Here is a 27700-nt window from a genome sequence, read left to right on the forward strand (position 1 = left end):
CTTCGCTTCTTCTCGTCTTTCTTTCTACCAATTTACGCTATCGTATATGTCTACAGTATTCTTTCCGTCGATGAAAAGACTTTTTTTTTGGCAGATGTGAAAAAAGTGGCCGGTGACAGGCAGTTCGTTGAGAAGGTGGAAGGAGCTTGTGTCTGAACCCTGGACACTTGGGTACTAAGAAAGAGCTTCTCTTCTCTTCTCTCTCTTCGTCTTCCCCCACCTCTACCTCTACACTATCATCAATTTTTTATCACTTTCGGAAGCCTTGTGTCTTTGTCACAGGAAACAGTCTGTTTGGCTAGGGTTTGGCCGTGATCCAAGTATTTACAGGAGCGCGATCGGAGTGCCATGGGACCAGTCTAGGCACCTAACCCCAAAGCACCCGTGATCAGAGCACAGGCTGAGCGGATGGTCTGATCAACTCCATCGACATTGATGGTAGGGTTGACTTCAACCAAGTCCATCGCAACAAGATTACCAGTTTCGTGAATGCGACGAGCAACCGAAACCCCCTGCTGCAGAGATAATCCTCCAGGGACGAGATGTCCAGCGCTCATCGCCCACTCAGGATCGAGAGCATCAATATCGCAAGAAAGGTGGATAGACCTCTGATCACCAATATACTCCAGGGCCATGGTGATGATCGAGTCGATCCCGTGTCTGAAGATATTAGCAGGCGACCATCAAGTCAGATGAAAATACATACCTCTGAATATCATCCATACCAAAAACCTTGATCTCATTTTCTTCAATCAAGGTTTTCTCTTCATCATCAATATCGCGAGTTCCAATACACACCAGCTTCTTCATGTCGATGAGGTGGTCCTGTCGGATCCAATCAAAGATACCTTTCTCCTGGCACCTCGCAAGACCCGTTGCAAAAGCCAGCGGCATTCCATGGATATTCCCACTGGGACTCACATCAGGAGTGTTGATAGAAACATGTGCATCAACACAAATCACCGCCGGACGTTGACCGTGGTTCAAATGGAGGGCACCGGTTGTCCCGGTCAGCGTTCCAATGGCATTAGAGTGATCGCCACCCAATGTCAGGACAAGTCGACCCTGTTGGATATGACTATAGACCAGGTCATGGATACTCTGTGTTGTCTTGCTCACGGTTCGTGGTCTTTTCATTTTGGCATAATCAAGGTCTTCTTCGGACGCTCCAGATCTGCTTGAGAGTTTACAAACGTGAACTTTGCCAAAATGACTTTGGAGATGCCCAAGAAGACCCGACTGAAGGATAGCGTCAGGACCGAGCTCACTGCCCTTTCGTGGCTATCTGTCGTTAGCGTTGTGAGCTTTGAAATCTGGAAGCGGATGAAACTTACAGCGCCTGCTGATGACTCGGCGAGAACGACGGCGAGCTCTGGATTGCCAGATGCAGTGGTTTTGAACGCCATACCTGGAATGATGATTGCGTACTTGCAGTGAATATGAGAAAGGAGAGATCTGGAATTGGAAAACATTGCATCTTATATCCTTCTAGTCTATCCGGCTAAACATACCCTCCCAGCCATTTTCGCTGTCTGAACAGGTTCTACGGTAATCTAAAGTCCCTTAAAGTTGAGAATAGCCGAGCACGGGGCGGACGAGCTGACCCACACGATCTTTCAGGAGCCCCTAACAGAGTGAACTGCGGTATGACGAGCAAGACACGAGCACCTGGTGAGCCCTTTGAATATTGTTATTTGAACGTTAAGAATTCGCAAAACACATAGCTGCGCAAGATCTGGATTCGAATGGAATCCGCCATGCTTAAGTGTTCCACCGACAACAGTTCAAGCACTTGTTATTATTTTGACGAAAGGTGTTCCCACAATTGATTCTACCAGGATAAGGAGTTGAATTTCCGTGTCTACTCGTCTATTGTTAACTTTAATGGAAGTTACCGCACCCATGTTCCACAGTGGGGCGGACTAGCCATCGCCGTTAAAGGTGAGTCGAGCCGGCATTGAGCGACAGGTGAAGTCCTTGTCACGTCAATTTCCAAGGTGTCGCCCAAATGAAACATCACCTCTGAACTTCGTTGATTTGAATAGAATACATGGCGAAGCAAGTGCCTACCACTTCAGTATTTCTGGCAACGCCGAGCCAGCTGGCCGTCATTGCAGCAAAGTACTCTCGGGGCGGTAGGAAGGTCACCCGCCGACATCTGATAGCCTTTCGGGACCAACAGTGATCCGAAGGGTCAAGGAGTGGTCCAGGAAATTATTCCGATACATTTTTCCCCACGGTATAATTCTCAAAAATATCAACCAGAGAGACAAAATCCAAGTTCACGATCGAACACCTCAATAAGTTCGGCACGATCAGCACAGTCGGCACAATCGGCGCATTCGGCAACTGCAACGCGGCAAACGATGCGGACCCGGACGGCCTTGGCACTTTCATACAAAATCAGAGTCAACTTGGAACTGGAAGTGGCCAGCCATTAATGCACTATAACAAACAACCATTGACAAAATTTAGAAACGGCTCGCTCAACAGGATTTATCATCAATGAGTACCTAAGCGTGCCTCAGTTTATCATTCTGTCTCAGATCAGACCTTGGTACCCCACCAAGGAAGCGGTATTCTATGCCTTCTTATCGTCCTTCTTCTCAGCATGCTCTTTCTTCTCATTCAAAACTTTCTCAGGCTCGCCGTCAAAGAGAACTGCAATGGCTTCCAGCGAGGGGCCTTTCGTCTCAACAAAGAACTTCCAAATAACGGCAACCTCAACGCAGAGCCAAGCCACATAAACCAAATATAGCTTCCAGCCAATTGCCTGCAATCCAATTGGGTTGACCAGGATATTGATGAAGTTGCTGGCCTTGCCAAAGAACATGAGAAGAGAGAAACCCTTCGCACGGATGGGATATGGAAGGACTTCAACGGGATACGAGTATAGCAAAGCGTTGAAGGCCAAGTTGAAGAACAAATAGAACAGGAAAAGCATGGCAATGACGACGTGCCCGGCGGCTGCGTTACCGTAGTCATTAAACAGGGCGGCGCAGAGAGTTTGGACAGCGAAAACGGCCAGCATGCCGAAGCCAGAAACAAGGAACTGAGTGCGGCGCTTGATCCGGGCAGTGAGGAAGGCGGAAAGAACGGACGTGATCCAGTTGAAGATCATCAGGCAACCATTGATGATGTTCTTTGGCCGGGTCTCAGTGATGCCCACAGTCTCCAGGACACGAACGAGGTAATACCTATATCTGGTTAGCAAGGCAATTGCATGGCTTTGATAGTGTAAATACACTTACGAAACTAGTCCATTGCCTGACCACTGCGAAAACACACCAAGAGAGATGATAATGAGCAGCCTCTTACGGTTGCCAGGGGTGGCCAAGAAAGCCATCCATCCGGTTTCGTTATTGACCTCTGCCTCGATGACTTCACGCATCTGTTCGAACTCGAGACTAACAAACTCACTACTGGTATCATCATTGGCATGGTACTTGACAAGAACAGCTTTGGCTTCCTCAACACGACCCTTAGCTACCAGCCATCGAGGAGACTCGGGCAGGAAGAAAACACCTATTATCTGACAGAAAGCAGGAGCAGCTTGCAGGAGGGAGGGGATTCTCCAAGACCAGTTATTAGGGATGCTGAAGGTGCCAAAGGTGGTCCATGCGGCGAAAATGGCACCGATATACCAAGAGGTTTGGTACAACGAGGTGACGACCTGACGTTCTTTGGGGTGGGCCAATTCACCGATGAGCATCGGGGCAAAGGTGTTGGCAAAGACGATGCCGATCCCAATGATGAAGCGAGATATCATAAACATGGCGACTGCGAGAAGCGGGTGTTATAAAGGGACCATCGGAAAGCAAATTGAAGTACAGGTCAGCGTCAGCTTACTGTGAACGGAAGTTCCCTGAATAATTCCACCGACCGCCATTATGACAGAACCAACAAATATACCGGCTCTTCGACCCCAGCGATCGCCAACCATGGGAATGAAAGGAGTGGTAAGCACGCAACCAAGAGGCAGAATGGCAGACATGATACCAAGGAGACTTCCTCGAGGCTTGTTAAAGTCTGAGCCGGACAGGGAGTCAGTTTCGGCAGCCACCACAGAAAGGAAAATAAGAAACGGAAGAGGGAACTCACAAGTGTCCCAACTAGGCACTGCCTGAAGACCGTTCATCATGGCACCGTCAAAGCCTAGGGTGATGGCAGGAATCATGCATCCCGGAATCATGAGGAGATAGAGAATAAGCAGATTTCGGCTTTGATAAAAGGGTGGACATTCGTCGGCAAGCCTTTGAATGCGCTGGCCAATATCCAAAGTCTCGGCGTCCAAGTTTGGAGTGGCCCTCTCCAAAAAGGAGCTGCTGGGCAGCTCTTTGTCAGTACTTGGTCTGGACATTGAAGTATATTTGCCCCTTCGTCGAGGGCTGCTGGATCAAAAGAGACTTTGAGAGATGGCGAGTGAGCCCGGGAAAAAAGTCGGGGTGTATAGAATCACTCGTTTCTTTCCGGGTTGCTGGAAATTTCCTGCCTTTTATGATTTCTGGAGCAGAGACCAGCGAATCACCCCGGAAGCCGAGCTTTTGTATCGACCCCACCTCTGATTCCCCGTGGAGAAAAGCCGACTAACCCACTAGGTATCATGTGGGGTTAGATCAAGACGTTGGGGCCCCGGAGTCCCCAGTCCCCCACGCCACTGCATACCGAAATCTTCAGCCGGGGCTGTTTGACCTCTTTGAAGAAAAGCAGTCTGCGATGGAAATCTTGCGTCCTGTTGCGGCTATATCCAAGGATAACGAGCTTTTCAAAATACGGCATAGTTGGAATGTGCGACATCATTGTTGATGCCAAGCAGTATTAGATTTGGACTCGCTTGGGACCGTCCAACTTGACCGGCTCCGAGACATTCGAGCTTGGCACCCGAGAATCGGGTATTTCCCGAAGGCAGACTACGAAGCCGAGCGTACTTCGAACAGCTGTGCGGGGTTATTTTTTCCAACCTGCGAGCCTCATTTGCCGGGATAATTTCCGAATTCCAGGAGTGAAACCATATTTAGCCTCCAACACAGACCACCATCCATCGCCACAGAGTGCGCCTTTGCTTTAACACCTTCCCGTCCGAGTACAGCCAAGTTATTCCTTCAGTCATGATTGACGAGACCACTTTGCTGGACCGCCTCTCACTGGAGGACAAGGTTCAGCTTCTGTCAGCAGTGGATTGGTGGCGGACTCCCACAATCAAGAAAGACGATGTATTTATTCCTCACATCAAGGTATCTTTGCATCAACATCTTCTGCTCACCTTGTCTCGTCCCGATATTAACCAATGTCAGATGTCAGATGGGCCCAACGGGGCTCGAGGCGAAAGCTACGTGAGTGGTATCACTGCGGCCTGCTTCCCATGCTCAACCTGCGTTGGGGCCACATTCGATGTCGAGAGAGTCCATCAGCTCGGCGTGGAAATAGCCAAGGAGACAATCACCAAATCAGCAAACGTTCTTCTGGCTCCAACTATGAATATTATCCGGTCCCCCTAGGTGATATTCCCATTTTTCAACAAAGTCCGCCCTACAGTGTTGCTTATCGGGTTGTACATAGGGGGACGAAACTATGAGACTTATTCCGAAGACCCGTATGTCATAGGAACTCTTGCCGCTGCTTTTGTCAATGGTAAGGTTTCAGTATCAAACACCGTCTCTGGATGCGACACTCACATTTATAAAGGATGCCAATCGCAGGGGATCGCCGCGACCCCTAAGCACTTTGTTGCAAATGACTCAGAGAAGCGCCGCACCAAAATGACGTCCGAGATTGATGAGCAGACACTGCGGGAGATATACATGCTCCCTTTCCAACTCGCATTGCGCCATTCAGACCCATGGTGCTTGATGACATCGTAAGTCTGTTCCTCTCGGAAGGCCAAGGGAGAGAGACTGACAAAGGATTATGTCTAGATACAACAAAGTCAATGGAGAGTACTGTGCCGACAGCAACCGACTGATCGAAGATATCCTCAGAAAGGAATGGGGCTTTTCTGGCGTCGTCGTCTCTGACTGGCTTGGAGTATACTCGACCGCCAAGGCTGTCAACTCCGGCCTCGACCTAGAGATGCCGGGTCCCACAAGGTGGAGAGGCTCAAAGCTCCTCAAGGAGGTAGAGAACTCTACTGTGAACATCGAAGCCGTCAATTTGAGCGTCAAGAGAATATTGGCCTTGGCCAAGAAGACAGGCCGTTTCGATAACCCGGAAGAAAAGCCGGAAAAATCAGTTCTCGACGATAATCGCATGGAGTTCATTGCTAATCTTGCCGCTGAAGGAGCCGTCCTCCTTAAAAATGAGCATGAGCTACTCCCACTTAAGCCAAATACACGCGTGGCCGTGATCGGCCATCATGCAACAAATCCCAGCATCGGCGGCGGCGGAAGTGCTAAGGTCCTCGCTCAGCATATCGTGTCTCCTCTCGAAGCTCTCGAGAAATCCAATCTTCAATGCCGGTATAGCCCAGGCGTTCCAGTACATGCGACAGTACCCCATGTTGAGCCCGGTGTCATTTCCGCAATCCTTGACACCTCCTCCCACCAGACAGACCTGAACACCCTCCCAATCTTACTGGAGTGGTTCAATAGCTCGGTTGTGGGCCACAACAAAGTCAATGAGCAAAGAATCGCTGTTGCCGAGTACATGATCAAGGAAGCATGGCCAGAGTTCCTCGATCGCCAATACTGCACTCGCATGTCGTTTGCACTGAGTCCGCGTAGTGAAGGAAATCACACTTTCTCAGTCATTACTACCGGGGTGACAAAGGTTTTTGTGAATGGCGAGGAGGTTTTCCACCGAGAGCAAGAGTCTCCTCTTATGCCCGAGTCGTTTTACTTCTACAAGGCTAAAATTGAGCGGAAGTTTACTCTGCCCTTGTCCAAAAACTGCCCCGTCAAAGTTGAGATTCATTCGTGGGCAGCGGATGCAGAAGTACTGAGTCGAGTTGAGGGAACAGTTTTCCAGGGATCTTCGCTTCGCTTCATGGAATACATCGACGTCCCGAAGGCTGTCCACAACGCTTCCATCGTTGCCTCTGAAGTCGACGTAGCCATTGTTTTTGTCGGAAACACAAACGAGATTGAGTCAGAGGGATACGATCGGGAGACTATGGACTTGACAAAAGACCAATATTCGCTGATTTCTGCTGTGGCGGCTCAGAACCCCAAGACCATCGTTGTCAACTTCTCAGGCTCTCCGGTAACGGTCAGTCCTTTCATTGATCAAGTTCCAGTGTTCCTGCAATCCTGGTTCGCTGGCCAAGAATGCGGGAACTCTGTTGCCAAAATCCTGACTGGTGTCGTGAATCCTTGTGGGAAACTCCCCATGTCATGGCCCCGCAAGAATGAAGATAACCCGGCTTTCAACAATTTCCCTTGCGATGACAACGACGTCCTTCTTTACGAAGAGAAACTCAAAGTAGGCTATCGCTTTTACGATGAACCAGACACACCTAGTCCCCAATTTCCCTTTGGATACGGCCTCTCATACACGACCTTTGAGCTCTTCAGTTTCAACCTTGCAAGTGCTGAATTTGGCGAGCCTAACCAGACTAAGGTTAGACTTGTTTACGAGGCGGGCAACACAGGCCCCAGAGCTGGGAAGACTGTTGTTCAAATTTACGTCTCTTACAGTGCAGCTTCGGCTGGGGCGCATCACCCTCGCCCCCCGAAGGAGTTGAAATCCTTCAAAAAGATCCACTTAGAATCAGGAGAGCGACGACAGGTGGATTTGGTCCTTGACAAGTACGCATTTAGTTTCTTTGACTCACAAGAAGGTCAATGGAAACTACAGGAAGGACAGTACACTGTTCATGCGAGCTTTTCTTCTGCGGAAAAGCCGCTTTCAGTCAAGCTCAATGTTCCAAAGTCACACTACTGGACAGGTGTTTAGGAGAGTGTGAATCTCAACACTTAGCGCGGACCATGTCTGTTTAGGCACTTGTGTGAACGATGAAATGACAAGGGATAAAGCCATTTGAATGTCTGAGGATTAAGATGCAGGGCCCTCGAAGTCCTTTGGTCTGATCATGTTCGCTTGTAGTGTGTAGCACATAACCCTCAATTTCCAATGATGATACCTAAAAGTCCATTTTCTGTGTTCCAGACTCAGAGATGGATAGTCTGAAGAGAGGCGCAAGCCAAAGATCTCACGTTTAGGGACAACCGTGCTGATAAGATCCAGCCCCTGATTTTCTTTACGTACATGTTCCTCAACTAGAGCATTCCGAGGTCTGCTCTTTCATTTCATTCGCCTTGCGTTTGACCTCCATTTGTAGCTGACGAGCCTGCCTCAATACTAACCAAAGCTTGAGGGGAATTAGCTAGGTTTTCAGATTTGATGGTGGGTTCATACCTGATATCGTTGATATAGAGCCACGAGATTCATTGCAATAATGCCATAATAAAGGAGTCTGAGAGACGAGGGATCAAGCATTGTGACGACAGAAGTGGTGCAGATATCGAGGTATTTTGTCGTCTGGGGCAGAGAGACAAGGGTCAAAATGGGTAGTCAAGCGGGCAGAAACTAACGAGAAGTTTGAGAACAATCTCGGAAATGAATAGAGTTGGTTAGAAGACTTAAACATCACAGTCGTCGGCGAGATTACAAAAATACGAGTAGTCGGAATGATAACCATAACTTGCGGCCGTTTCCCAATTAGGTAGGATTGTGCTAGAAACAGGCTCGAAGTGGCCGCGCACAACCTTGGAACCGTTGGAGTTTGAATCAGTTACCCAGCTCTTTTTCTAAACCTTATTTACGCCACAAGGAGTTTTCTTGATCGTCGTTCCTCTGATAAGTTGTATATGTCTAACAATTTGACCAAAATCATTGATCCCATTTTGCACAAGTCTCCACGGGGGTATACTTGGCAACATGGGACTTGTCGGCTGCCATATCGCGGGTGTTTGGATTCAATCGAAGCGGAGACTATTGAAGCCCGCATTCGTTGAGTAGTTATAAAATGAAGGAAGTTGTTAGAAGTAGATAATAATTCCAGGTTTTTGTAAAATATGAATTGAAGGATGGATCTACCTGCCGTTCCATAGACGGGTGGAACCTCGGAACATTGGAAAGCGGCAGAATACCCGAAGACGGCGAGAACATGATTGGCGGGCAAGTAACGGAAAGGTCAATGATTGGACGGGAGGCAGATTAACGCACGGTCGGTGTGGATTTACCTTGGAAATCTCCAAAGTGTTGTTTGATACGGCCCCGGGGACTTGCAGCTGCCCCTTGTTGTTGTGCGTCGCGTCCGCGCGCCCCTTTCAGCGGCCTCAACATTGACTCCACCCCAAAAGCTCTTCAGGATTGGGTCAAGTTATTAACTTGCAGATACCCTCTTGCTTCCCTTAATTTATGTTATCGTCACTTCTGCGATCTCTCCCCCGGCTAAGGCGGAGATGGAAACCTCTCCATTTCTCAAACCCCAACTTCGTCCGGATACCCGAGTGGCATAAGATTGAGGAGGAGACCCTCCCAGACTATGTCGCCTCCCACTAATATCCAACTCGGATCGGAGAAGTCATCAAGGACCGGTATCAAGTCATCGGTAAATTGGGATTTGGATCTACTTCAACTGTTTGGCTTGCAAGAGACATGAAGTGAGATTTCCCACGTTGTAGGACTTGATATATCAAAGACTCATGTACCAATAACACAGTGATCGGCGTTATGTCATACTCAAAATTTTCGCCCAGGCTTCGTCTATGGGCCAGCATGTGGACAACGAGCTTGAGATGTATAATCATGTGGAGCGATCTTCAATGGCTCACCCCGGACGTGACGTGATAAGAAAACTACTTGACATATTTGATATCGTCGGACCACAGGACAAGCATCGATGCCTTGTGCATACCCCGTTATGGGAGATTGTTTTGGCTTTTTTGCGTCGCAATCCGGTCGAGAGACTACCCTCACCAGTCATCGCAGTCGTTCTCCACCGCCTGTTTCTAGCAATGGATTATCTCCATACGGAGTGCCACATTGCGCACACTGGTTCGTGAATACCAAACCTTGCTTCTTTGATTTTCTTGCTTACTTTCCTATAGATATCAAAGCTGATAACATCATGTTCGGAATCAAAGATGATTCAGTCTTCACTGACTTCGAAGCAAATGAACTTCACAAGCCTGTCCCGAGAAAACAGGTAGACACAGAGGATAGAACGATCTACATGTCTCAGGAATTACTCAAAGTACCCAAACAAGTCAGCTCTCCAATCCTTTGCGATCTTGGCTCGGCCATATATGGTAATCGGTACCAATCGGTGTTCATTCAACCTCAGATCTACCGAGCACCTGAGGTGATATTGGGTGCTCCATGGACTTTCAGCGCCGATATATGGAATGTGGGATGCATGGTAAAACCAACAGCTCGATCATGAATCGATTCTAGCTGATCGCCGCGCCACTGATTTGGGATATATACGAAGGCGGGTCCTTATTCACAGGCCAATACCCCGAATTTGAAAGATACCGGAGTCGGGCCCACCTTGCCGAGATGATCAATATCCTCGGCCCCCCGCCTCCCAGCCTGATTGCCCGAGGGGAGATGAAAAGACAAATTCTTCTCGCGTGAAGGCAAGTTCCTTATTTTCACAGTGCCTGGTGAATTTCTGCATTCAAGTCCACTAACTAGGCCACTTCAGGCAAATTCTTGAATCCGGATCTACTGACAGATTTAGTACCGCTTGAAAAGAGGGAAACTACCCTTGAACGAAAGGCAGAGAGAGAATTATTCCTGAATTTAATGCGCAAAATGCTTCAATGGGAGCCTGAGAAGCGCAGCTCGGCCAAGGCGCTAGCAGAAGACGAGTGGATTCACAGCCACATGTAATCAATGATAATACACTAAACAGTACCTTCCAACTTGGACGTTTTCCTCTCAACCGCATCTCTCCAAACGACGATCCCCAAGAAGGCCACCGAGCAAGAGCATAATAGTGCCAGCGCTGTCATCCACCACCCAAAGCCAATATTTGTTGCAGCAATTGGTGACAGAACAGTGCCTATGGCGGCCAGAATATTGCGAACAAAATTTAAATCTGCCACAACCGAAGCACCCATCCCCGGCTTGATATCGACAAGGAAAGGCATAACTGTCGAGGTAACGAGCATGAGTCCTAGTCCGAATAAGAACGCGCCGACCAGAGGAGCGATCCAAAACACCTTGTTCTCGACCAGCCATCCGTAAATAAGGAGACCAGCTGGCACGAATCCAACCCCATACCACACGGTCTTGATTCTTTCGATCGGTCTTATTTCTCCGTTGTGGGTTGCTTGATACTGACGCAACTTAGCATCACTCAACTTGCCACCCACAACGCTCCCAATTGCATAACCGAGGCAATTGCTGATATAGCAAAGCCCAATCTCGATCGCGGAGAAATTGTAAGGTGCTGCCGAGTACGCATATGGAAGGGTGGTGTTGAAACAGTACAGACTAGCAAAACAAATGCTGATATAGGCAATTGTCAACGCGATCGATGGCACCAAGAGGAATTTCAACTTCGGGAGCGGGGCGACGATATCCCGCTGGATAGTTCGGTACCATGCCGGACTTTCGCTTTTCGGAGTAGAAGGTTTGACCAACGTCTCAGGCAGACACATCATCGTGAGAATTGACGTTGTGAGTGTGAAGATCGCCATGAAGTAAAGGTTTGCTCTCCAGCCAAGCCATACTTGGAGGGCACCTCCGATGATAGGAGCAACCAAAGGTCCGATCAGAGTACCAAGGTAGAACCATCCCAGCGCCGATCCGCGCTCAGTCGGGCTGTAAATATCACTGATGACACCCGCTCCGACACTTTGTGCAGATGAACAGCCCACCGCTTCGATGAGACGGAAGACGGTGATCAGAGGGAGGGAATTGGTAGCAGCGCAGACGATCACGGCGGCTGTCGAGATGAGAAAGCTGAATACAAGTACCGGCCGGCGACCATACTCCTGACTCAAGGTGCTCCACCACAACGGTGCAACAGCCAAACCCAGAAGAAATACAGTCGTGGTGAGAGCGACTTTGGTTTGAGTCGTATGGAAATGTTCCACGAGGATTGTGAAAGATGGGAAGAGAATGCATGAGGCGAAGGGTGCAGTGAAAGCCGAAAGAGTGATAATCACAACTATCGCGTTCTTTTGCCATCCAGGGTGAGTTTTAGGATCGTCTCGTTTGGCCATCAAGCAAAAGTGGTCGAACCACGAGAATGGTGAGGTCCATCTTTCGTCAGATTTTATTTCCGACATTGTCTTTGGTGATATTTTTTTGCTTTTCTTGTTGGAAAAATTGCAAAAGGCAATTTCGACGCCTCTGGCCAGGTGCTTCAAGGTTTTTCTGTACGAATGGAAAAGCCACAATTCAAGCGGGAAGTCTTGATTCAAATATTGTTTGCTTTTCCCGCCATTGGGGCCTTCGGGGAGTTCGAATAAAGTCGCTCATTGCTGAGACATGCAAAATCCTAGACGTCATGCAACATGCGCCTCGAGATAACAACACTCCAAAATCTCAGGCAACTCAAACGCCCATGCGTGTGCGCCTCAAAGCGCCACTCGGGCGCGGAAAGTGTGCCGGAAAAGAGGGAATACACACTGGCATGGTTTGATTGAGACGGTGAGGAATAAACGCCACGAGATTCGCATGTTCAACAGTCTTTATTCTCAAGTTCCCGAGTTACCGGAAAAGCCATACGCGAAACTTGCAGATACGAACCGAGGAAGCAATTTCCTAAATCGGAAAATGGTTGACTGCACATTTCACTCATCTTTCAATCGTCATTATCAGACCTTTTTTTCCCCTCGAGTTCGAATTCATGTTCGTTGACTCCAGTGTTCTAGAGCCAGGAGCTCATAATAATATTGGTGTACTGGGGCAATCTTTGGACCAGAGACAAATGAGGGACTATTTGAGATTTTCCTACAGGCTAAATGGATACTGTGCTTACATCGGCTGCTCACCCTGCATGATCTTCCTTGATTGTCTAGATTTAGGGCACGGATGCTGATCAAACTGACCTAAGCAATCACTACCGACCAACAAAGCCAGCACGTATCTCCAATTGCTCATACTATCTGGAGCAAAAAGCCCGCAAAGCACAATACGGGCAGAAAGATGATCTCAGTGACAAAAACCTAGAACTACATCATCAGATAGACTCGGTGAATTCATCTGTGAGCCTGAGACATCAAATATCTTTTATCACTCAACAGCACAATTGCTATCTGTTGTGGCCTCACCATGTTACTGTCACCGCTTGTTTTGCCCTCTCTCAATAATGAGTGCTTGCCTGGAATCTCTATCGGCTTTCGCCCAGTCATTTGAAAATAATGACGGGCAATGCAATTCGTGTGAAATGTCATGGCAAACATTCAAATTCTGATCCGAATGGCAGGCCTCACCGTTGGCATCCTGCCCTGACTAGCTCTCGCTCTCTGCCTCTCTCTTTCCCCGTTCTCCCTCTCCCTCTCCCCATCTCAACTCTCAACTCTCGACTCTCGCATACTCTCACTCTCTGCTACCCCTTCTTCTCTATTCGCTTATCATACAGACCATCCCTTGCGCATATTGATTTGCTCTAGTCTGTATTCCTCATCCGACACCAGCTGTTGCGCCTGCACGACTTCTTTTGTGAAAAGACCTGGACGCTCCATTCGTGACCTTCCGCCGCCTGCGCCTGGATACCTAGCTCCAGAGGTCAGGAATTCCCAACAAGGATGGACTTAGCAAAGCAGATTGAAGACTTCTCGAATCTTCACCTCGCATCTCAGCCTAAAGATTCCCCCGAAACAAGGCCACAACGAACCAAATCCCGAAGTCGCCCGATGGCCGAAGCCAAAACGTTTGAATCCCCGCAAGTGCAGAGCTTGGGTCAAACTCAACGCACGATGGGCGGCGAACACTCTCATACCTGTACCCATGACCTGCAACTGAGCCCTAATTTGCCCGAAATTGTTGATGAGCGCGGACTCGAACCGCAACAGCAATATCGCCCCAGATATTCAAGCCGCCAGCCGTCACAGTCCCGTCAGTGCTCAGGACAAGAAAGTGACACCAGTTCCAGCAATGAGGAAAACACTGAGATGTCAATCGATGATCTCTGGCTCCCCAACCCGCAGTCAAGCAGCCTCTGTCAGCTGCTGTACAAAAAGAAACTTTACATTGGCTCATATTCAGATGTGAATCGCTTTGGGGAAATTACCAAGCTCAAAGGCGAGCAAAATTGGAGACAGTGGAAAGTAGATTTCTTCTGTACCCTTTGGTCTGTTGCTTCGATTTACGGGCGAATCTTCTCTGGTCAGGCCGAGCCTCCGAAAGAGCCGCAACTTTTGCCCGCCTCCCGGGAAGCGGTCATTAATGCCGCCAAAAAGGACAAAATGGCTATGAGTCAGCCGGATGAAATGCAAAATTTCGGAAAGATGCTCATAATTACGGGCAAGGATTTCAACGACAAGCTGGTGGAATTGGAGGTCGAAAACAACCGACGAAAGAATTTGTACCAAAAGAACACGGAGAGATGGAACATGGCTATCGGCAGATCACGTCTGTTCCTCCGTAAATGCATCGGAGGCCTCCCAAAGAATAGCATTTACAGGATTGAGGATCCCCGTGAGTGCTATCTGCTGCTAGAAGCTCAGTACGGCAAGCCTTCATATCATTGTACTGTCTTCCGGATGAAGAAGTGGACTGAGATCCGCTACAAGGGAACCAATCCTGCTGGGTACGTTGAGCGTTTCAAACAAGCCAAAATTAAGTGGGAAGAATGTGACGAGACGGTCGGCCCAACTTTGGAGATGTCTGTATTTCTGATATCCATCATGTCAATCCCTGATTTCGCAGGATTCATGCAAAACATGGTCTTCACCGATATGCACACTCTCTATCAGCGATTCATCCAATGGGAGTCAGTCAGGCAGTTCTGAGTATACGCAATGCACACGCAAACGTGGACACTGGGGCCCCGGAGAAATACCACCTCGTCATCCAAAGAGACAATCGGTTGTCCTAAAGATTGCGCAGTCAGACTCTGATGCGTTGGACTCTGATGCGAAATTGAACTCCGATGTTCGATTCTGGTTGAATCCTGACGACGGGGATGCCAGAATTTGTCTTACCATCAGAGTGGGCATACACACCCCAGCAATCCGTATCGAGAAGTGGAGAATTCAGAATCAAAATGGAAGACTTCATCGCCTCCAAACTGTCCAGGTGACTCGGGTGTCAGGTCAAACAAGGGTCTCAGACCATCCTCTTGTCCTACCGTTCGAAGATTTGTTCCTCGGGCCACCATCAACACCCAAACGCCGCGAAATTTCCTCACATGACCAGACCCAGTTCAAGGCTATGCTGCGCTCCGACGAGGAGCCTTCTTCGTGGGTCCAACACATCGTTAACCAAGTGGTAACCGACAATCAACGCCGCGACGCGGTTCTCGATGCCTTACACTTGCGGACCAACATAGAGCACGTCCGCCACTGGCTAAAGCAGATGGACACTTCGCTCGAGGCCAACCTTTATCGTTCGCTCGCGAACGACTTCTTTAGGACTCTCTTCTAGAGCTCGCCTATGCCTACTCCGTCCTGTCCCTACCATACGTGCCTGTTACCCTGCCATGACTGTCCCTACAATATGTCCCATGCCTCGCCCGTGCGAGCATTCCGTGCTATTTTTATCACATTTTCACAATTCACTGTCTTTACCTATTTGTCACTGCGTCCGAGGACGGCCGCATTTTTCGAGAGCCGTGAGATGTTACCGCCCCGGCGGCGCGTGATCGTGCCCCTTATCCGTAGCCTAGGCAGCTTACACTAACTATGATTATCTTTGCCTTCCTTGCGCTTCCAGTATAACATCGGGCCACCATCAACACCAACTGAAAGAGATATTCAACCCTCACAACAAGCCCTTGAAACGATTGCAGAGACAAGACGGGATGGCCAGGGCTTCATTGCGGCTTCATTGCCTATGTTAGCTCGAGATAAACAAGCAAAGATGACTACAATCTGGAGGCTCTCTCTGTTTCTTCAAATATTATCTTCCCTGCCCTACTGCTCACAGTTCAAGTTCTCGATATTGTCATATATCCTGATAGTTCCCCAGGTGAGATGCTAGAACGGAAGAAATTCTCAAATCACGTGGCTCCTCTCTCTGTCGGTCAGGTTCCTTCGGGGGGTCTCATAGATGGTTTGCGAACGCCATGGCTGATGACTGTGAAGCAGGGAAGATCAACTTGACACAGCACTTCTACAACTAGCATTGCGCAATACGAGGCAATTCAAGTCACATGGATAGAAGACTCCCATATAATAGGAAATGCCAATTTTAAAAGACCATTCTCGTCATGCTGTCAAATCGATACAAGTTCTTTGTCGGGGGATGATCACGTGGCGCATGTGCAGGGTAAGGTGGCTTTCTCTGATCCGCATCACAATCGCGCTCCCTCGAACAACCTGGTCTCTTTGCGAGTAAAAGCTGCTTTCAAGTAGCAATTTTTTCCTCCATGCAAATACTGAAGGCCTTTCTGTAAAGACGCATTTATAAAGAGTACTCAAGATGCAATCCCTTGATTGGGATACGCCACAGCTTAGCCTGTCTGAGATGTCATTTGTTGAACTTCTTCGGAAATCCAAAAATAGCCGCATATTTCGGGTGTGCTGGCAAGGAAAAGACAGTGTATTAAAAGTTGTTATTTCATCCGCCACCTGGGAATTAATCATGGTATATATCTCCAGGGCTCTCCTGACCATTCTAGTATCACGAATCAGACCTAGCACAGGAGGACATGCCCAACGAGGAAAAGCAATACAGCTTATTTAGCTGCGAAAGCCGTGCATAATGTCGACTCAAAGCACGTGGTGTCTGCGAAAGAGGCTCCATCCCTGACTTCTACGGGGTTATTCGAGACATTGAACCCCTTGCGAATCCATGTTGGCAACAACATCTAAAATGCTTCGCCGATGGGAAAGAGAAGCCAAATGCGACACTGATTGAATATATACCTGATATCCGCATGATCGATTTGTCTAATTTTTCACGCGAAAAAGTGGAAAAACTCAAAAGTTTCCTCGCCGAAATCCATGAGGCCTGGGTCCTGCACGGAGATCATTTCCCGCGAAATATGATGGTGCAAGATGGTACCGGAAGACCTCTTTGGATTGACTTTGATCGGGCACAAACGTACACGCCTGGAGTCATCACTGAGAGGCAGCGTGGATGGTTCACATTTGAGAGGGATCATATCGAAGAGTTTGCAGAGTTTTTGGAAAGGGACTTCCAGAATGGGAAGATCAAGGAAACATACTTCTCGTATTATGGCTAATATTGATATGGGTGTTGGGTGATTATGGACGGCGCAGAGCTAGGATGTCTTTATGTTCCAATAGGGAACGCATTGCGGCTTCGTTTATCATTCTTTTTGGGAGTATTAATAAGAGGAAGAGGGCGCCTCTGGGGCGTGTAAATCACTACATTCGCAATTGCCCCTGTCTCTCATCCGTTGACAACCACACCTCCGTTGGGATGCAAAGATTGACCGGAAATGAAGCTACTATCCTGGCTTGCAAGGAAGACGAAACAGGTCGCAACTTCGCTGGGTTGGCCTGGTCGACCCATCGGTGTGCCACTGAATTGCTCCTGGGCTTCGGTGGTCATTGTTGCCGGAATGAGAGGAGTCCAGACTACCCAAAAATTAGATCGGAGACTGTGTATGGGCGAATCGACTTACCTGGTCCAGGACACACGCAATTGACCCGGATACCATTCTTGACTTGCTGGTTAGATAAACCCCGAGTGAAAGCGACAATAGCCCCCTTTGTTGATGTGTAGTCGAGCAAGTCAGGGCGACCAATGTAGTGGTTGACAGATGCACAATTGATGATGGTTGAACCGCTCTTCAGGTGAGGCATCGTGTATTTTGAAAGGTAGAAGATAGGGTGAATGTTGGTGTCAAATGTACTCTCCCATTGAGACCTGTGAAAGTTAGTAAATTCCGAGGACTCGATGAAACGAGACAAATATGCATACTCTTCCAAGTCCTTGATATCTGGAATCATTGTTTGTGTTCCAGCATTGTTAACCAAGATATCAATGCCACCCAGGCTCTCCAGAGCCTTGTCAACCACCGCCTGGCAATTCTTCTTGTCTCGAAGGTCGGTAGCAAAACAATGACAGCTTTGCCCGATTTCTTCCACTCGTTTCCGAGTCTCCTGCGCATCTGTTTCCTCTTCCGGTAGATACGTAATCAAACTAGAGGCGCCTTCCATGGCGAAGAGAATGGCAATGGCGCGGCCGATTCCTGAATCACCGCCAGTGATGATAGCTTTCTTCCCTGAAAGCTTCCCCGCAGCTTTGTAAGTTTGATAGCCGCTATCTTCGGTTGGAAGCTTGCTGGACGTGGGGTTTGGGCCTTCCATCTCAGCTTGTAAACCGGGCTTTTTGTGATGCTCGATAGGGACTTGGTGGCCTGTGATTTTGGATAAATTTCAGAACTAAAAATTATGAGGCTGTGTGAGCTCACCCTGTTGGAATTGAGACTGAGGGCCTCTGGAGGGCTTTTCCACTTCTTGCTGCATATTTGAGACTTGGGATTCGATCGTTCCTATGGGTGGTAATGAGGTGAAAGTTTTGGTGTCCGAGAGGCCGAAAGATAATGAGTAGAATATTTGAATTGGATAGGATGGCAGCTGAGCTTTTGTATATCAATCTCGTCAATGTGACGTTTATGTACGTGGGGAATCCGGAAACAATTTACAGTTCGTCCAGTTCTCGCTTTGAACCCACGTACTCTATTGTATCAAAATCCTGCTGCACTGTCTTGTTCTCTTGGCTCGATGATGTAATAGCCACAGCCATGATACATGACATCTTTCAGCCAATGGAAAGCAAGGATTTTCTTACGAGTATGCACTCAATTGCAAAATCCTGATCAGCAGCTATTTCAACGCCCAGATACTCATTTTAATTATGTCCAGCGAATCTGGAATCTGGGCGGCGCCCACGGAGTACATCGTACCATAATAACACATCTTGCCAATGCAATGCGAAGGCGCAGTCTCACTGCGCCTGCACAGCAGGGAGGTGCTTGGGGTGCGGGCTTCGAAATTGTCATGGCTTTACTAAAATCAGTCTCAATATTTCTGTCTAGAGTGACAGTATGAAGCCAACGAAAGGGGTGAGAGCAGAGACTACACGTGGACCCTGTGGGCAATGTGTGGCATGACAAACAGAGTGGAGTCGTCGAGGTGGGATGATTTAGTCAAACAGACCAAACATATCAAACATATCAAAAACACCGGACTAACCTCGGGCCGGCGTACTTTTGCTTAGTGCGATCGCCGGCTAGGGGGTACTTCTGCACGCGCACTAAAAGAGTATGCTGGGGCAAGTGGACGGGGCCACGAAGTACGAAGTACAATAGCACAGTAATTGTTAGAAAGAGTGTAGTCAAAGCCAGAAGTATTAATTTTCCGTGTAATCTCAATTGGCCCCCATTAGCACTAGTGGCAAAAGCAACAACAACCGCCATACACGACACTCGATAGATCGAAAAAATCCCAGTCTCCTTCAAACCCGACAGTTTGGATACAAGCCCGAACCCCTCCTAAAGACCCGTGTTGAGAGCTGACAAGCGAGTCGGTCTCACGAGGGAAATAGTCTTATTTATCCCGCATGTTCCTCCAGAAAATTTTCGTGATTTTATTTCTATTCCAGCACAATGAGTTCTACTCCCCACGACGCGCTTGCGGCTCCCGCAGCCCCAGCCGAATCAGCCCCATCTGTACCCCCTAACGAACGCTGAGACCCCTGTCAACGCGCCCGGTCCAATTGTGATCGATGATTTTACCGACGTGGGTAGATTTGGCGCCCCTGGACATCCATCCGGAAATTAATTCCTCCTAGGACACCAACAGTGAATTCGAAAACGATGACCTGACCTCTCTGTCGGAGAGCGTGCTCGAGTTTGAGTATGAAAATGGTCGACGTTATTGCAGTACCCGGTCTGTAAGTAGTCTCACGCAGCACTTGCTTTTGACCCCAGGACCCCATGGTTAACTGACTTTGGTTAGGGTGGTTACATGTAATGCTTTCTCCCTTCTCTAATGAGGCTTGCAACACGAAACACTGACCAAATCAGGATGCCCAACGACGAGGAAGAGCAGGATCGAATGGATATTGTAAGGCCGCATTCTTCCTGATTTTGAGTATGTTAACATACTGAACTTTCTTTCCAGACACACCACATGTTCGTGAATTCATCCATCCTGGTTGATATGTTCTGACAAAAGCGTTGTAGATGGCTGATGCTACTGGGAGGAGAGCTCTACAACGCCCCTATCACATCCTCACCACAAAATATCCTTGACCTGGGAACCGGGACCGGCATTTGGGCTATGGATATTGCCGAGTACGCAAAGTTCTTCCTCACACATCTGCAGCAAGGTTGACCCAAGAATATAGAAAATTCCCCAACGCCCACGTTATTGGAAATGACATCAGCCCTATTCAACCCAGCTGGGTAGCCCCGAACATCGAGTTCATCGTCGAGGACTTTGAAAACGAATGGCAGTACGAAAACAATCACTTTGACTTCGTCCACGCACGATGCTTGGCAGGGTATGTCACTGCCACTGGCCTCCACCCCCTAAAAAAAGCCCTCTAACATCTCGAGCAGATGTGTATCCGATTGGCCCAGGTTCATCAGCCGCATATTTGACTCTGTCAAACCAGGCGGCTACTTCGAAACGCATGAGAGTGCCGTGTGGGCCTGGAGTGACGACGGTTCCCTCAAACCAAACTCCGCTCTCATGGAATGGCAAAAGGCCATCAACTTCGCCGGTGATCAAATCGGCCGCGAACTGAACATCTACCACAAACTAAAAGACTGGCTGATCGACGCAGGCTTCGAGGATGTCAGCTTGTCAGTCTATGCGCTTCCTTTCTCTCCCTGGCCGCGTGATCCCCACCTGAAGGCACTCGGAAAATACCAGGCAGTCCAGCTGCAACAAGCCATCGACTCTTACTCACTCCGCTTGTACACCCAGGTGCTGGGATGGGGTGCGGATGCCGCTAAGATTCATAATGCCGTGGTCAAGCAGGAGCTGCGGGATAAGAAGCTTCACGCTTATGTTCAAACGTACAGTGCCTCCCGTTCCCTTGCACCTTGATTGATTTTACTAACTGCAAGCAGAGTCGCTGTCCATGGGAGAAAGCCCTTGCGTTCCTAATACTAGTATTGTGAAATAGTCTTTAGCGTCCAATCGAGTATAGAGGAATTATTGCAAATCATTCAACTTACAATATGATCTTTCAAGGGTATTCTGTCCTTTAGGCATTTTGCGAGTCTTCGGTTAGACAGAGCCCTCATGTAGTGCATCTCTATCTTTACTGTCTTCATCTTCTTCCTTTACTCGGATCAGAATGACCACCGCCAATGACTTGATGCAGAAGCGGTAAGGTACAACGAGGTATGCATTGGGAGAGACAATGAGAGGAAGGATATAGAAGGCGGAGAGAGAGAGGGGAGAGAGAGAAAGAAGGGAAAGGCAGGGACAGAGAGGGGGAGAGAGAGAGAAACTCTTTGTGTCTACGAACATTTACCTCAGCTGCGGGGAGGTTGACAAGGCGGGCAGCCACAGACTCCGACGGAATTTGATTCTTCTTTTGACGACTTCCGTTTAAGCCATGTTGCTTGATATCCTTGAAAATAATCTTTATATTGTACATGAACACTATCTACGGAATGGTTTTGAACACCGCTTTTTCCAAAAGAGCGGCGCCCTGGATTCTCTTTCTCTTTTGATAATTTGATAATTTGATACATTTTCTCCAGCTCCTGACATCGCACCTACTGGCGATGACTCTCCTTGATCAAGTCCGAGGCTTTCTCGGCAATGGCGTACAGAGTGCTGGTCAAGTGACCAGAGATCTGGAACGGCACAATCGAGGCATCGACCACACGGACATTCTTGGTACCATAGACCCGGAGATCGGAGCTGACGACTCCGCCCTTCTCCCTTGGGAGCATGCCGTTGGTACCAACGGGGTGGTAGTTGGGTCGGTCTATGAAGTGTTAATGTCTCGTTGTTTCCAAGGTTGGTAGTTTCATTCAGTGACTTACAACTTTCCTTGACCCAGTTCTCCCAAGTAGCGCTGGAGGCATTCTTAGGAAGAATTTCGGAGGTAGGAGAAAGTTCATCTCCCACAATTCCTGTCAAGGGTGCAGTTCCAAAGAGCTTGCGAATATACTGGGCAACATCAACTTGGGCATCGACATCTTGTCCAAACATAAAGTAGTTCGGGTCAATGTTTGGTGTTTGAGAGACGTTCGCGGACTGAATATGGACACTTCCCCTCGAGAAGGGCTGAAGGGGCCAGTATTCACATGCGAAGGCCTGTCCACTAGGCGCAAACACAATCTCCGCGTAAGGAACGAGAGACTCGAAAATGAGATCACGTTGAATCTCCAGGACATTCAAAAGATGGTCTTCTTTCACGGCACCGTTGGACTTCTTTGACAGAGTCTTAGCGTAACGAACAATATCGGTATCAATTTGTGACCTGATAGCCGACACGTTCTTGCCGTAAAGCTGGTCTACTGACACCAGAGCGGAGAAAGTTGCAAGGCCAGACAAAGTCTCGGTAGACTCCCAGGTCAGAGCGTTGTTAGTCTGATCCTGCAGGTTCTCACCAACAGCTGGGAGAGCGACCCTGGTGGAGATGTTGTAGCGGCTGAGGATGTCGGGATTTCCAACACCAGATAGCTCAAGGAGTTGTGGGGATCGAAGCGAGCCAGCTGACAGGATCACCTCCTTCTTAGCATAAATGTTTTGTGTTCCATAGGCATTGGAAACTTCAACTCCGACAGCGACAGCTTCACCGTGTGTGTTGTTCGCCCAGATGATCTTGTTTGCTTGGGTGTTGGAAATAATCTTCAAGTTAAACCGAGTCTCATATGGCCAATAATACGCGCGAGCGGCGTCTTCGCGGATGTTTCTTTCTCTATCGAGAGTATCCGGGTGATCAGTAAAGCCAATCATGTGGCCACTGTTCACATCAGGATTGTACTCCACTCCGAGGTGGCTCATTGTTTCATTCAAAACAACGAAGACAGTGCCATTGGTGATTGACTTGGGCCAGCCGACCTTGAGGGGCCCAGAGCGACCGTGCACTGCAGCGGTGTAGCTAGCACCCAGAGATGCTTGGTCCTTGGTGGGAATCTGGAAGTCTTCGGATTTCTTGTAGTAGGGCAAAAGGTCGTTCCATCCCCAACCCTTATTGCCAACACGTTCCCAGTTGTCGATCTGCGCATCTTCGGCTCGGGTGTAGGACATTCCTTAGATAATTAATATGATGATTCTCAAACGCGTTGTGACAATCATGGCTTACCGTTGATGGTGCTTGTACCACCGATAGCCTTTCCAGCACGGATAGTCTGCTTTGATCCACCAGCATATGTCTGGTTGGCGGTCTCATAAGCCCAATCGATTTCGGTTCCAAAGGCGAGACTGTATCCCTGGACATTGGTGACGTTGGCATTGTTGAAAACGGAATCTCCAGCCTCAATGACAGCGACTGTGACGTTTTTCAACTCTGAGAGTCTGTTGGCGACAACCAATCCGCTGGTACCTCCACCCACAATGACAAAGTCATATTGAGAAGCCGAGCCATGATGGCTGCTGGTAGCGGCAGCACCCAGCGCAAGAGCCAGAAGAGAAAGACTAGGAGTCAGCATTTTCGAGCCAGGGCAGCCAAACAATGAATTGCTGATGATAACGCTTCAGGACGAGAGAGCAAATCCCCCTTTTATATTGGATCATCGCGAAATTCCCTGGAAATTGACTGTGAACCTAGTCAGGAACTTTAATATATTCAAATGCTGAGTAAATCATTCATAATATGTCCCAGGATTTGCTCATCGCTCCTTTCATAGCGATATTCCAAGTGAGACACTAGAAAGGATGGGACGAATGTATTTTCCAGCCAATGAAAACAGAGCAAGGCATGGCCCTGGGAACTCCACCGACGAGGATTATCAATCCTGACAATTGGGCGCGGAATCCGCCCGTCGTCAGAAAGTTCTGAAGTTTTCGGCCCGATGTTGGATTGGTGATCCTCCCGCGGCTTGCCGAACTCGGGAGACACGGGTCATATAGTGCGACAAGAAAACAAACATCATCCATCAATTGTTTTCATCTTCCATTGCTGTATCGTCCCCTCTTCCGATAGGTTGTTCCGATCGGTCGCTGGTGATGCGCCTCCTATCTTCACTGATTAAATCAAGGAGACACGTTGTATTCATCGCGCCAAAGCTGTTCTGCCGCACACACTTTATCACGCCCAATCGTGCTTGTCATTTTGCAGTCAAGTTTCCCGCTTTCTCTTCTCCTTGTGTTTCAATTTTTCAGCGGGACGCTATGGTCAGTGTGAGACATGACTAAGTATTCACGGATCGTGATTGTCTGCCCCTCGCTCTCGACGTGGGTGTTCTGCCAGCGTTTACCATCGGTGTCTCCGAGCCTCGCGATTGCTTTGTGCCCGAGGAGGCTTGGACTTGGGTTTGCGACTTTCAGCGCTGTGTGGCGGAGGGCTTATGTCGTCCTTTGGGTTTGGCGGAGAATATACCGGTCCCTTATGTCTGCCGAATCTGGAGAATTACCCCACCACGTTGTGCTATCTGATTTTGACGCCTGACACACCTTCTCTGCCACTGATTATGACTCTGGAGAATGGACAGGCGCCATGGTCGACTTTGGGTAACATTAGATCATGCTCCAAAATCATGTCGAGTTTGGGTATGGCCCTCGTTGATCAAGGGTTGATTCTTTCCATCCAGTTGCTCAATCACGTTTTATGCCTTTTGGTGCCAATGTAAAAATGGTGGTAACATGAGTCAATATAAAGAGGTGAGCTGTGTAGGAGACGATGTCGAGAGATTGCAGGGAAATGAAGGGAGATGGGAGATGAAGAAAGAAGGGGCACGGGCGGAGAAATCTTTCCATGAACCCAAGCACCACCATACCAACAGTCAACCACGCACTCGATCTTTGAAACCTCTCTCAGCCAATATGATCTATCTGCTGATCTCATATGCGTTCATCTCTTTTCAGTCCAATTCGCAACGAGCAGAGGATTTCGATACCCAGAGTTTTCGAGTATTCCATCTAGCACCCGCTCATAGACGACCAAACGCCAAATGAAAGCCCTTTGGCGTGGTATACATAGACCGCCTGTTTTTGGGAATCTTGCGCCTGTCACAACCATATCGAAGACTTCAAGATTCTTGGTCTATGGGGCCCCACTCAACTGGGCACAGACACACGCTGCACTACCTATATCCCACCAAGGTATCCCGTATGCTCAGCAGCCACCGTTCCATAGCAAATCCTGGGTATTCCCGAGCTTACGGAGTTCGCCGTTTTCTCACCAAAAAGTGGGAAGTGGCAGTGGCATAAGCCAAAAGGGCGGTGTGTGTGAATAAAAGATGGCTCCACTGTAATTATGGATCGAAACACGCATTTAACGTCCTCTCAAATAACCTCAAGGATGAGCGATCACCTTGAATTTACCAGTCAGATTGGTCATTTTTAACTTGCTGGCGCATCTGGGCCCTCCAGACCGCCCCCCCCAAAATACGTAGATGGCTTTTGCCCTCCACAACATATTCCAAATGTGTATATGCGAAATGGCTTGTTCAACTCTATCGATGTACAATTCTATTCCAATGCGGAGCAAACCTATATGAACTCTCTAGATGTACTTGGAGATCCCCCTAAATTGCACTTAGCAACAAAGGACCTGGCCTTGTATGTATTCAATGAGCAAATGTGGCGTCAAGCTATTGGTAATCTCAACAAAATATGCACATCCCGCATTTGCCAGCCAGGTGGTGTTGATAGAATGCAGCAAGGGCTTCGTGTAACCCACCGCTCAAACTTCCACTGCCATACGGAGCAACCCGAAGACCAAAGACTATCGCAGCTTCGTATCTTTCAGGGTTGTCGTGTGTTATATCTGCATGAGTATGTCGATCTATACCAACCTTGAAACCTTGCCCGATCTATGCCCGATCTATCTGCTTAGCGCTGACTTCTACGGAGTCCCTACGGAGTAATTGTGGAAAGCTTTGTGTGATCGACAGGCTAGCAAAATCTAAAGGTATAGCGATTTAACCTAAGTTTAATCTCGGTGAGATTCACCTGAGCACACGTTGTAACATCACACCCTTTGGCCCCGAGCTTTTACCGATTTTTTTTTTGTTACAGATCAGGGAGTAATACCCTGTTTTGATCAACAAATGGCAGCATACTCCGTATGACACATAGATTTAGCATTTGGCTGGGAATAAAAAGATCACCACCGAAAAAGATTATCTAATTGATGTGCATGGTGAGTGCGCAAGTTCCGATGGCAAGCGCATTCTGGTTTCTCTCATGGTGCACTATTAATTCTCCAAAGTTCTGATAAGTTGACTCCTTCAGCCCTGCAAACGCCACTCCACTGAGAATATCTCATCCCAGCCATTGGAAGAATCCCAGATATGTACGTGCTTGGCTACGACATCGAACATATGTTTGTCCCGTATATCTAACACGCTACTACATCTTCAGATATTCTACTTTGGCCAGCAATACCCTACCCATTCTGTCGAATTACTCCAAGCCTGCCGACCATACTAAAGACAAGATGCGTCTTCCATACGTCCAAGACCCCCACAAACCAGCACGCCTGATGAGGCCCGGATTCTCGCCGACATCCAAGCCCGACGAGGGCCAAACCCGCTCCTCCCCCTCGACCTAGCTCTATTGCATTCCTATCCTATTGCAGAGGGATGGAACTCGTTCTTTGGAGCAATCAGAGCCCAAACAACTTTGTCTGCTAAAGTTCGTGAGCTCGCGATTTGCCGTGTCGCCGTGGTGAACGGTGCATTGTTTGAATGGGAGCAACATGCACCGCTACTACGGAAGATCGGAACAAAGGAGGATGTTCTGGATATCATCAAGAATCCCGAAATTGATTTCGCCGACGAATCAATCTCTTCCATCTTGAGCCCTGAGGATATCATCGCCTTAAGATATACGGATGCCATGACGAAGACCGTCAAAGTTCCCGATGAAGTGTTTGAGGGCCTGAAGGTGCTCTTTAACCCGCAGCAGGTTCTCGAGCTCACAACCACTATTGCAGGATATAACTGTGTCAGTCGAATCTTGGTGGCCTTGGATATTGGGGAAAGAAACAATGGGGCCGACGAGTGGCTCAAAACAAGGGGCTTGTGTCTTTAATATCGGCCAAGCTGATGGTTATGAGATATTCATGCACAATCAAAACCACGGAAATTAATGTTTTAATACTTTTCGTGCGAACATGTATGAAGTAGCTTGCGGAATTCGCGCCGCGATGACGCTACAACTGCTATAATTCCAATTGTTTCGAAGTATTTCATCAATTGGTGATATGGTCTAGGGGTAGGATACCACATTGTGGTAAGCCGTGTTTCAAGCACGACTTCGAACTGTGTTGGCCCCGGTTCGAATCCGGGTATCGCCACTTATCTTTTTTTCCCCCACAAATTTTACTCGTGGGCCTAAGCAAGCTTACTTACCCACGTGCTCATCTTTTGCGAGGCTGTTTGCTAAACTCCTGCATTATGGCAGTGTTGCAGAGATGGCAGCTCCTGACAGACCAGCTTCTGCCCTCCTCCGCCCACTGCTTCGGT

The 27700-nt window shown here is 48.4% G+C and overlaps 10 protein-coding genes across 10 annotated transcripts; 5 read left to right on the top strand and 5 right to left on the bottom strand.

Annotated features, from left to right (window-relative positions):
* Nucleotides 1-359: 359 nt before the first annotated feature.
* N7506_006754 (arginase) lies at nucleotides 360-1406 on the bottom strand (the record flags this gene model as incomplete). The annotated part of the gene is made up of 3 exons (XM_056956047.1): nucleotides 360-660; nucleotides 707-1281; nucleotides 1335-1406. The coding sequence occupies 3 exons, from the start codon at nucleotides 1404-1406 to the stop codon at nucleotides 360-362; spliced, it is 948 nt and encodes a 315-aa protein (XP_056810381.1).
* Nucleotides 1407-2581: 1175 nt separating this feature from the next.
* N7506_006755 (uncharacterized protein) lies at nucleotides 2582-4360 on the bottom strand (the record flags this gene model as incomplete). The annotated part of the gene is made up of 3 exons (XM_056956048.1): nucleotides 2582-3197; nucleotides 3252-3780; nucleotides 3850-4360. The coding sequence occupies 3 exons, from the start codon at nucleotides 4358-4360 to the stop codon at nucleotides 2582-2584; spliced, it is 1656 nt and encodes a 551-aa protein (XP_056810382.1).
* A 748-nt stretch (nucleotides 4361-5108) lies between these two features.
* Nucleotides 5109-7890, top strand: N7506_006756 (beta-glucosidase; the record flags this gene model as incomplete). The annotated part of the gene is made up of 4 exons (XM_056956049.1): nucleotides 5109-5333; nucleotides 5499-5631; nucleotides 5686-5857; nucleotides 5916-7890. The coding sequence occupies 4 exons, from the start codon at nucleotides 5109-5111 to the stop codon at nucleotides 7888-7890; spliced, it is 2505 nt and encodes an 834-aa protein (XP_056810383.1).
* Nucleotides 7891-9484: 1594 nt separating this feature from the next.
* On the top strand, nucleotides 9485-10836 carry N7506_006757 (putative protein kinase; the record flags this gene model as incomplete). Its single annotated transcript, XM_056956050.1, has 5 exons — nucleotides 9485-9550; nucleotides 9699-9996; nucleotides 10050-10360; nucleotides 10473-10607; nucleotides 10639-10836. The coding sequence occupies 5 exons, from the start codon at nucleotides 9485-9487 to the stop codon at nucleotides 10834-10836; spliced, it is 1008 nt and encodes a 335-aa protein (XP_056810384.1).
* Nucleotides 10837-10850: 14 nt separating this feature from the next.
* Nucleotides 10851-12242, bottom strand: N7506_006758 (Major facilitator superfamily domain general substrate transporter; the record flags this gene model as incomplete). Its single annotated transcript, XM_056956051.1, has 1 exon — nucleotides 10851-12242. The coding sequence occupies one exon, from the start codon at nucleotides 12240-12242 to the stop codon at nucleotides 10851-10853; it is 1392 nt and encodes a 463-aa protein (XP_056810385.1).
* Nucleotides 12243-13814: 1572 nt separating this feature from the next.
* On the top strand, nucleotides 13815-15546 carry N7506_006759 (uncharacterized protein; the record flags this gene model as incomplete). Its single annotated transcript, XM_056956052.1, has 2 exons — nucleotides 13815-14710; nucleotides 14877-15546. 2 exons carry the CDS (start codon nucleotides 13815-13817, stop codon nucleotides 15544-15546), a joined length of 1566 nt encoding a protein of 521 aa, XP_056810386.1.
* Nucleotides 15547-17478: 1932 nt separating this feature from the next.
* On the bottom strand, nucleotides 17479-18560 carry N7506_006760 (uncharacterized protein; the record flags this gene model as incomplete). Its single annotated transcript, XM_056956053.1, has 4 exons — nucleotides 17479-17666; nucleotides 17714-17958; nucleotides 18013-18451; nucleotides 18506-18560. The coding sequence occupies 4 exons, from the start codon at nucleotides 18558-18560 to the stop codon at nucleotides 17479-17481; spliced, it is 927 nt and encodes a 308-aa protein (XP_056810387.1).
* A 1142-nt stretch (nucleotides 18561-19702) lies between these two features.
* Nucleotides 19703-21152, top strand: N7506_006761 (class I SAM-dependent methyltransferase; the record flags this gene model as incomplete). The annotated part of the gene is made up of 9 exons (XM_056956054.1): nucleotides 19703-19765; nucleotides 19788-19835; nucleotides 19888-19989; nucleotides 20055-20065; nucleotides 20123-20162; nucleotides 20220-20230; nucleotides 20282-20392; nucleotides 20446-20601; nucleotides 20660-21152. 9 exons carry the CDS (start codon nucleotides 19703-19705, stop codon nucleotides 21150-21152), a joined length of 1035 nt encoding a protein of 344 aa, XP_056810388.1.
* Nucleotides 21153-21838: 686 nt separating this feature from the next.
* N7506_006762 (GMC family oxidoreductase) lies at nucleotides 21839-23719 on the bottom strand (the record flags this gene model as incomplete). Its single annotated transcript, XM_056956055.1, has 3 exons — nucleotides 21839-22047; nucleotides 22106-23320; nucleotides 23374-23719. Coding segments are annotated over 3 exons (1770 nt in total), but the record flags the coding sequence as incomplete, so codon positions are not given.
* A 2805-nt stretch (nucleotides 23720-26524) lies between these two features.
* On the top strand, nucleotides 26525-27266 carry N7506_006763 (carboxymuconolactone decarboxylase family protein; the record flags this gene model as incomplete). Its single annotated transcript, XM_056956056.1, has 2 exons — nucleotides 26525-26556; nucleotides 26708-27266. The coding sequence occupies 2 exons, from the start codon at nucleotides 26525-26527 to the stop codon at nucleotides 27264-27266; spliced, it is 591 nt and encodes a 196-aa protein (XP_056810390.1).
* Nucleotides 27267-27700: the final 434 nt, after the last annotated feature.

The sequence above is a fragment of the Penicillium brevicompactum genome, assembly GCF_028827555.1.
Source record: "Penicillium brevicompactum strain IBT 35665 chromosome Unknown utg000005l_segment0_segment0, whole genome shotgun sequence".
Lineage (NCBI taxonomy): Eukaryota > Fungi > Ascomycota > Eurotiomycetes > Eurotiales > Aspergillaceae > Penicillium > Penicillium brevicompactum.